General features: G+C 32.9%; 1 protein-coding gene across 2 annotated transcripts in view; it reads left to right on the plus strand.

Moving 5' to 3' along the window:
• The window catches only part of LOC106457424 (transmembrane and TPR repeat-containing protein 1-like), a 67638-nt gene extending 57954 nt beyond the window's left edge, over positions 1–9684 (plus strand). For both annotated transcript variants that reach the window (XM_022383352.1, XM_022383351.1), the window contains 3 exons: positions 3051–3173; positions 5983–6060; positions 9150–9684. In XM_022383352.1, coding sequence (XP_022239060.1) covers positions 3051–3173; positions 5983–6060; positions 9150–9308 — 360 coding nt within the window. In that variant the 3' untranslated portion in view covers positions 9309–9684. The remainder of the gene's footprint in view (positions 1–3050; positions 3174–5982; positions 6061–9149) is intronic.
• Positions 9685–10590: the final 906 nt, after the last annotated feature.

The following is a 10590-nucleotide window of genomic DNA, read 5'->3' on the forward strand; positions in this document are numbered from 1 at the left end:
TTCAGGACAAGAGCAGAACTAGAGAACACAATGTGGGAGAGGTAAAATGTACCCTAGGGAGGTAAGAATACGCATGTTGTGTTATGCTTTCTTACTTTGAATGTTGAAGTTAATATAATTTTGACTTAAATATCTTAAATATGAAACTCCATTTCCATAACATAATAGCTCGTGTTGTATTTCGTCGATCGTTTTCGGTAACATTTACGCCTTTTTCATCCACGTATGATAAGAATTACAGCAGATGTTGGTGTTAAACTAGTAAACATTTAATTCTTCAGAAAATACGGTAAATACGGTTTGTTTCCTGTAAACAAACCAACATCGTCAAATTCCACTTCTCCGATGAAAGGAGTTGACTGTGCTTGTAAATATATTCGTATTAAAGTCTCCTCAAATTTTGGCTTGCTTTTGTGAAGAGGGACCAGATGAAGGAAGACAACTGTGATATAAATACACGGTTTCCGGCTCTAGCGTAGAAAAGGGTTTTGAACTGCTGTTTCATGTTGCTGTAAAACTTTTTACAACCCATCTCGAAAACATAAATAAAAACTATTTGTTTTATGTACCTTTTCCTCATACTATAAGCACATTGTACGGTTCAGATCGAGCTCCATTGTTTCTTTATTTAATGCTTTCGATGACTTATTTGTTTTCCGGTTTCTGTTTTGCTTTGCACGAAAATGTCACGTGCACGACAACACGTCACATTTCATGCGAATTTGGAAAGTTTTTTTATTCAGGAAAGTCTTTAACCAGAATATTGAAAGACTGGTTAAATTATGCTGTTAATCTTTAGAGTTTTATATCTTAATTCATGTTTATAATAACTAGTACTTTCAACTTGGAGTGAGAGTGATCAGATGTTTCTGATCAAAAGGTTTATTATGGTTGATGTCTGAAATATCCGTTGAAACTTAACTTATTATAAAGTAATTTCAATCAAGGGTTAATTTAAAATGATTAAATTTATATGGTCAGTGTCTGACATTTTACTAAATCAGGTTATACACAACTGTTATAGCATAAATAGGAGTGTTAACAAACCGATAGAGTTCCATTTATACCCTTTTGAAATATGATTCTTATGGTGCACTTGTACTACAAGAGTTGAGAACGTTATATTAAAACGATTTTGGAACGTCACCACATCGTTACATTCCATGTCACTAAGGCTGGTCATGCACTTTGGCAATAGCCTTGCAGCGTGGTTTCTATTGCAAAAGGCTTCGTCGTAAGCCTTTTCATGTCCAAAACACACCACTCCTCCCTAGCTGATTGATTTCTATAACCCATCTAGTGTACGGGGACTAAGGCTTTCCAGCGACTGCTTCAAAAGTCCAAACGCACAGAAATCCATAGGTGTTGCATCGGTGACTTGACAAGTATGGCTTCATATGGAATACTATTTTCGTGCTACAGCTACTTAAAGTATCTAACAGTAGAGCAGATATGTTGTGGAAGCAGCTGTGTACATGTAACTTCTATCGATTTTCCAGACGAACATACTTCTTGATTATGTTTGTACAACCTAGGACACATGGACGGTTTTAGCTTTTGTCCCCCTGTGTTCGTGGATTTTCACTTGTTACAAGGAACCCCAATTCTCTTGCCACGGCTGAAGTAAGTTATTGTAAGTCGTGTTCTAAAATAGTCCTTGTCTCCCAACTTGATCCATATTCTTTTATTTTCCAACGTCGTCTAACCAAAATAAAAGCCAGCGTGTGTCACGTCACACTTGATTTCTCGAAATAGGAGGGGTCATAAAAGCCAAAATGCCTTTATCCAGATAACATAGTTTGATTACTGTCTGATCATTACGACTTTAGTGACGGGGATGCAAGGGGCCATGAATCCTTATAAGTGTAGTGAGTGTTGGTATAATAAGCCTGAAGTAAAGACGTAGTGTGGGATCACCTAGTATGGAGCCAAGTGCATAAAATCTATCAAGAAAGTAAAAATATCGATTCAATTATAAACATAAACCATTTCTAAATTAAGCTCTTTTCTGCTATATCACCAACGTTTTAAGTAAAACAAACAAACCTCTTTAATCAACGGAGACTCTAAATTAAGAAATCAACTAATATTTTTCCACTTTTGTTGTTTATACATTTCATTTTATACTTTCAGTACATAGACTAACAACAATATTAGGTTATACTTTTGTTGCTAAGCAACACGACATAAAAGCCATTGTTGGAATGTAGTGTTACCAAAATGCATTGGCTTTTCTATATATTAGAAGTTGTTAATCTAATTGATTTTTACCAATGATTATTCTATGAATACGCCACGAATTCATTTCATGAATTATCTAACTTTTAATTGGCTTACAAAGGAATTTAGCGATGTTTGACTGCCTCGACTGAACTATTCTGCCTCTTTGTTGGTCAAGCTTGATTTCGCAAAACTTATTTATTTCAGTTAGCTGTCAAATGTGAGGTTAGGGTATACTATGGGGTGGGAGTGGTAGTACTTGCCCCGTCATTTTTGACAGGCTATACGCTAATTCTTTAAATTTCTAAATTCTCTAATTTGAAAGCATCTTTAAGATCTGAATGTATGAATAATTTGTGGTGGAAATGGCTGTTACATACTATTCCCAAAAGCGAATCAATTTTCGATGGCATCACACTATGTGGCTTTCTGATTTGCATATTTAAAATCGTTTTAATATAACGTACTCAACCCTCTGTATTTTATTGTCAAACCTCCTATAAACACTTTGAACTACGTTAATACATCTGACTATATGAATTAAAATGTGTATTTCAATTTCTTTCATTTACATGGATACTCAGATATTGGAAGAGTTGTTTCATTCTCTGCACCATAAAAGTTCACAGTAGTTAATTAAGTTCGAGACTCCAGGAAAAGGTTTTGGTTTTCCACGAAAACGTTTCAGTCAGTTATTACCTTTTATAAACCATATTCCAGAGACATATTGAGCTATTGTATTCCAAAGGTCAGTTGTAGAATTTACTCACTGTTAGATTAGTGATTACTACGTGTGACGTCAGAATTTTATAATTAAATGTACATTTTAGGGGTTGGAGAACATCCTCCGAGCTCTTCGTCTTTGTCACGTGAATGAAAAGTCCTGCGCCCAGTTTTATGTTAGCCACGGTGATATTATGAAGGATATGGAAGATCTGGAAACTGCTGCACAGGTAGAAGTCTAATGGATTATAATTAGAGAAATTACAAGTCAAATATTTTGTTTTATTAGGCGCAGGAAGGGCCAGAATTCACATCGATGATTTGACCTATGGAATTATGTAATAAGAGATAATTTCGTTTACGAAATATGCAAGTTCCGAGAGTGGTTTAAGAAAAGAAGTTTGATTGGCTACTTAGTGTGAACATTAAAACCCATTTCTGCCGCACTTACTAGTAGGTTCAAACGTGATTGTTTTGTATCCCGATGGAAGCTAAACACAAGTAACGAGCTTCCCTTGACTCTGGAAAGTGAGAACTGTTACACGGTATAGATGTGGGAGAAGCAATAGGATAATATATAAGAACGAACTTACAGTAGGCGCTGAATGTCGATTAGTTGTGAGATAACGATTTGTCGGTCACGTGCTCGGAAATCAATGTCCATTAGGATTCAGAAGTCTTGTTTAGAAATATGCTAACGTAAGCCTAATAGCGTGTTCTACCAGTCATTCTACTTTTCTCTGATTGTATATTTCAGTATATAAGTTACACTTAATCGCTAAGTGATTCAGCAAATTTATGAAAGGACATTTCCAATGATCATGAAATGTTGTGAATTTGTGAATGATACGGTAACAGTAATGAATTTTACACGAAAGAAGTTACATATGATAAAATTCGGTATGGGCATTCCTTTTTAAAATAAAATAATATTATATAATATCAGATATCCGATCAAATTTAAATATTTCGTGTCCTTTAGTTACACAGAATATAATTATTTTTTACCTTATTAACATATAGCATATTTCCTGAAGATTTCTTTCTTTTTCCTTTGGCTCCTAACTGTTAGTGAGATATCGAGTAACCATAGCAACATTTTCTACGCTGCAACCACTTGTTTCCGTGTTGAAGTAATCACTTTATAAAGTTGTTCTACAGATGTAATAAAAAACAAAGTAAACTAGAGAATGAAGTGACACATCTGAGAGATGAAGTAGCTGGTGTTGCTGACGTTCCTTTAACGATTGGAGCTCTGTTTGTCCTTTGACCACCATATATCGGTACAAATCGCTCGCTTGAGTTTTTCGTGTTATAACAATAAAAAACGTTTTTCATATTTAGCAATATAGTCAATATATAAGTATTAATTTTTTTTTTGGTGTAGTAATTAAAAGTGTTATAAATATGTGACATGTGATAACGTAAATATGCAGCTGTTCGTCTTATATATATAGCTTGATTTTAAAATTTATAATCCTACATATACATACATACATGCAAGAGTTAAGCTTTGATTCGTTTCATTAACTTTTGAATACTAATGTCTTAATATTAAAGCCGAGTCTTCGCTGAAAACAGTAGCGTTCCAGATACCAAAACATCTTGGATCAAAACAATTGTTTTTTAGCAACATACTAAAAATAAATTTTAATTCATAACACTATTCTTTCGGATACATCTTAAAAATAAAACCTGGAATAAAACACTAGTCGCTGAGAAGTACTAAAGAAAGAAGGTTCTTGAATCAAAACACTAGTCGCTAAGAAGTATTAAATAAAGAAGGGTCTTGAATCAAAACATTCAAGACCCTTCTTTATTTAGTACTTCTTAGCGACTAGTGTTTTGATTCAAGACCCTTCTTTATTTAGTACTTCTTAGCGACTAATCAATACACTAGTCGCTAAGAAGTATTAAATAAAGAAGGGTCTTGAATCAAAACATTAGCCTTTAGACATCCGTTAGACATGATTATTTTCATATATTGATGATAAACGATGTAAGTAAACATAAATAGGTATATTATTCTCAACGAAACTTTGTGTTTTTATAAAAGACTAGCCTGCTCCAAACCGATTTAATGTTTTCATATAATAGATTTATTTGCGTGTTTCAATACAGCGTGTCTTTAAAACAATACGTGAATTGTATTCGACGTTCTATGTATCATTATTGATCTGGCTGTAAGACAAGAACCAGTTGGTTTAGATTTTTTGTTCAAGTTTAAAATAAATAGATTCATGTCAAAGAAAACTTTATTCAGTATACCTACTGTATCATTAGCCTAAAACCGACCACAGTTCCAGTTGAGGAACATACAGTTTAGATTGAACCTTAACGGACCAATTGTTTTATCAATAAACCTCAGGGTTTTATACCAGATGCCACGTGTGTGAGGCTGTGCATTGTAACAAAACGAGGTCAATAGTCTTTGTATAAGAAGCAGTAAAAGGTCTTAAACCGATACCCCTTAAAAAAAAAGAAGCCTGAAGGAGTTAAAAATGTTCTTCAAGAAGCGTATTATTATCAGAGTTTCTGTACATGTTTATATATTTATATTTGCTATACATATGCGAGTGTAACTATGTATTTTGTTAATTGACGAAAATAATTCTTATTATTTTTACCATAATATGTAATAATACGGAATTAATATACTGAGTGAAAAAAAAATGTAGATCATACAATAATACCCTTACGTGCACCGTAAACATACTGGTGGAATTTGGGAAAGATAGGACGAAAACCTATGGTTTCTTAGGACTATGGGATAAATGAATTAACCAATCAATATTTATCTGTGTACTTACAGACTTTTCGTGCAATGTCACATGCAGTAATATATATTTAAAAAAATTAACTTGCGACAATAATAACAGTCTACTTTAGTAATAGATGCTAGACTTGTGTGTTATTCATGCATTTCACGGGTCTACTCATCATAATGAAAATGTAAAATGATTCAGATAATCATTATGATATTTGATTTCATTGCATATACTTTTGATTCCGTTATCTGAAACACAGAACTTTTTCCAGAGCTACAACTTGGCAATACAGCTTGATCCATCGATCGGCCACGCCCATTTAAATCTTGGTGTGGTTTATCATCTGCAGGTAAGTCAATAATCCTTTTATATCAGCATCTGTATAACATAGATCAGCGCTGAAGACACAAACATAAACAGTAAAGGTTTATACTGTGTGCTTGTATATTCTGTTTATGGAAGAAGAAGAATGTATTCAAGTACAGGTTATGATAAATAATATTGACAAACAACTATTTATAAGCATAATGGAGTGATTTATTTTTGGGGAACATGTAGTAAGCTTTTCAAAAATAAACAACTCCATTAGGCTTATAAATCGTTGTTTGTCAATTTACTATTAGTACATTTCTTACACGATTTTTATAATAAAATAATAATTACAAAAACGCACCCTAACAGTTTGAGGGTATATAATCCGCAATAATTTTATTTTAGATTATTGGAATTCGGTGTGTTAATTTCATTTTATGTAATTTTATATTATCTTGTGTTGTACTAAGGTTTTAAGGCTTTGATGAAGGCTAGAAAGTCCGTTTCAGGAGCTCTTTTACCCATAAGTGGCCTGTCTTTATTTATGTATTTTATATTTATTTTTCCAATGTATTTTGTTTACTAGTCCTAACGCAATTTTACTCTTAAGTTCTTGCACTCATTTTTGCAATTTCTTAACACTTTTATACTGACATTTGTTAGAAATTGATATTGGAACAAACAACCTAAAGTTTTCAGAAAGTTATTACTTAATATCCTTATTGTTGCTATCTCAAAAGTTTGCAACAGGGTCCTATCTTTATTTAATAAAAACGTTTTTGTACAGCCTAATCTCTAAAGAACGGGAGTTTAAGATTAACACAAGTATATTAACTTACAGTCGAAAGTACTTGATGTTATAAATGTTGTATATTACTGTATTGAAGTGAATTTGCTTCATAAAAACTGAATAAAATCCGTAAAGAGGATAACGCAATAACAAAGCCTCACTTCTATTGACGTTGCTGACAATGTGTATTATTTATGATTAGAACACAATATTTTCCAGATATTCTAAAATTTGCTAGAGAATAAAGAGGGTTGAGAGCATATTAAAACGATTTTGAATATGCTAAACAGTAAGTCAAGTCAAGTCAACCCCACAGCCGATATAAAGTAATGGTAGAATGGCATGAATCACAAATACATTTTAACATTGTTTGATGTGACGTATGTAGAGTGATGACACCGAAAACCGATCACTTTTGAGAAGGGAATCTAAAAGACATTTCCAACGCAAAATGTTCATCATTCAAGTAATAACATGGATTTAGAATTTCCAAGACGGCGATACCTCTTGTACTTAAAAACATTGGAAAACAAAGGAATATGGATCAACATAGAGCACCAGTATCAACTAGAAAAAGATCTTGAAACAAGTCGTATCCCAGCCGTGGTAGGCAAAATGCAGCGTCTTGTAAAAGTGAGAATCCATGAACAGAAATGTCTGTAACAAATGCCGTCTACGTGTACTAAAAATACTCAGAGTGGATTTCCGTCTGTAAAAGCGGCATAAGCCACATTTTACGCAAGTTGTTTCATCGGCACACACGTTCAACTGTTGCATGTCTCAATCAGCTTGAGAATGAAATGAATATTCACGCTATTCTATACAAAGGCTTATCGATTAAACTATCTGACATAGCAACTATGTATTTTTGTGAGATGGGACTACTGAACCTGGTGCTGGGAAACCGAAGTCTTCGTACCTTGGATGAGTTATGGAAAACATGAAGGTAAGAGTGGTGTTCTTTCGATATAACAGTTTTACGATGGACCTTTTTGCAATGGAAACTATACTGCAACGCTATTGTTAAGATGCACTGTCATCAGATATAGCATGACTTGGCGACATGGACAGTAACGACTTAATGAGGCTCCAAAATAATTTTAATGTAACATACTCCATCTATGTATATCGACAAGTTATATAAATTGTTCAAGAGCACAATTTATAAATTATTATGCTTCCCCTCGTGGTTCAGTAGTAAGCCTAAATGCTTAAGACGCTAAAAATCGGGTTTTGATACCCGTAGATGGCAGAGCTCAGATGTCCCATAGTATAGATTTGTGTTTAAAAACGACCGAACCAGATATATTATTGTTGTTTAAGCAAAGTTTAATCGAATACGACACGTGAAGTCACACGAGTTATTAAGGGATGATATGCCAACTCGTTCTGCAGACTTCATTTAAGGTTTGTTTTTTACTTCCGTCAAATCCTCATATAGACCTCATTCAAAATGTATTTTGTTAATAATTATCTCAAAGTTGCTTTGACTTCCAATCTACTTGTATCATCATCTAATAAACTGGTTTTAAGAAATATTTCAATATACTACCAAAGGAAATGTAAATAAAAAAAGAGAATTTTAAGTAGGTTTGTCACGTTAAACCTTATACCATTATTATTTATCACTTGTGTTTTGGGCCAGTGATCTTCTAATGCTGGAGTTTACAATCCTTCTCATGTTATATCATTACTATATATTACTTTCTATAGTGCTAGTGGTGTTCATATTACTATTTCTCACTTGTTATAGTGCTAGTAGGCTTATTATGCTGGAATTTAGAATCCTTCTCATGTTATAGTATTATTATCTATCACTTGTTATAGGGCTAGTGACCTTCGTAAGTTGAAGGTTTGTATTATTCCTACGTTATGGGTTATAACGCTTGTTATAGGGTTAGTGTTTTTTTTTTCTTATGTTGAATGTTGATATACTTCCATGTTATAGGTTTATTATATATTGTTATAGGGTTAGTGGTCTTCTTATGCTCAAGGTTGGTATCCTCCCCATTTTATGGTGTCATTATCTATCTCATTTTAGGAGTTAGTGGCATTCTTATACTGGAGGCTGGAACCATCCTCACGTAATGATATTTATATCTGGTGTTATAAGGCTAGAAACTTTCTTATAATGCAAGTTTTGTATGAACTTACATTATAAAATCAGTTATTCACGATGACGAATATTTAGTTTAATGTATTGTTAGAGAAAACATAATGTAGACATTGATAGATTCTCATGCTTTGCGTATTTTTGCCATCTGTAATCGTTAGATATATAATTACTTGAAGAATATCAGAGAAACTTGATATATATATGTATTTTGAATTTCTAGGGTTGGTACTTGGAGGCACTAAAACACTATCAAACGGCTCACAGGTTAGACACCCAGAATCCAGTGGTTTTAGAAAATCTGGAAAAGCTGAAGAAGAAACTTATGAAAACGTCACTGCTTGCGTGTGATGAAGAAAACGAACTTTGTAGAACCTGGTAATTTTTAAAATCAGATGAAATATAAAACCTGATAACATTAATAATCCCATGATGAGAATAACGAGCTGAAGGCTAGATCTTGATGATTTTTAAAACCAGTGAGACTTACAACCTGGAGTTTGGCTTCTCTCAATATTTTTGCCTGTTTCCAAGAAATTGGGAGACTTAGTTCCTACGTTAATGGACCGAGTAACAACACTGTTGCACTTGAGTGTGAGATTCTTTGTTTTGTGTACATAGGTGTGCCTGCTTGTAAGGTTACCTAGTTACTACACTACTGGACTTGCTATCTATGCAACCGACATAATCCAGTCATTTCATGGTCGGTGTAGTATTTGTATGTGAACAATGTTCAATAAATGTTTTACGCAAAATATGATGAAGTTTCTAAAAAACTTAATCTTGTGTGTGTAAGTGTATTAAAATAAATTTTCCAGGACCTTCATGTATGTGTTAACGACGTGTTGATCACAATATTTGGAACATAATGACTGGCAGACATTCGCGAGTCTGTGTTTCTTACTTAAGATAACGGTCGAAAAATCTGAAAGTTTCATTTCACTCTAAATTTCTAGCGTTTTTTCGTCATTTTTATGATTATTAGTCCTTTTTTTTACTTTTTAAAATTACATTTTAATATTCCTTTTAATATCTTACTGTTATTAATTTTAATTTAATTCTTTTAGCTAATTTTATTTCAAATATTTATTTTGAACGAAGAAAATTAATAAATATCAAATTACTTTCAAAATCCATTTTTGTTATAGAAAAATGTATAACATTATATTTTTTACTAGAAAATTAAATTTTTAATTTATTCATAGAAGGGACTTTTCAGAAAGTTCATTGAAATTTGTTTTTTAGGGTTAAGGATATAGAGCTTCGCATTTAACAGTCCATTGAAGACTAATGCATTTTAAACCAGAATTTGTCCATTAGCATTTTCCAACTGATATTTTATTTCTATTTTCATTTTTTCTTCTCCAACCCTTGTTGGTTCAGCGGTAATATTGAGATTTTATAACGATAACATTCAAAGCTCAATCCCTGCGTGATCATTGCACACTGTGCAGCTTTTTCACCTTTCTGCCTGATGGAAACACATTATTCCTTTCCTCTATGTTTTGATTTAGTTCCATACACTTTCTAATCTATACATTTTTGCTGTCTTATTGATAGATTTCCTCCTACCTTCCTTTCTTCGGATTCTTTCCTAGACCTTAATTTACTCTCCTTTGAACTAATTCACGTTCAGATGCGAAAAGAAAGAAAAAATAACTTAT

The sequence above is a fragment of the Limulus polyphemus genome, unplaced genomic scaffold (genome assembly GCF_000517525.1).
Source record: "Limulus polyphemus unplaced genomic scaffold, Limulus_polyphemus-2.1.2 Scaffold329, whole genome shotgun sequence".
Lineage (NCBI taxonomy): Eukaryota > Metazoa > Arthropoda > Merostomata > Xiphosura > Limulidae > Limulus > Limulus polyphemus.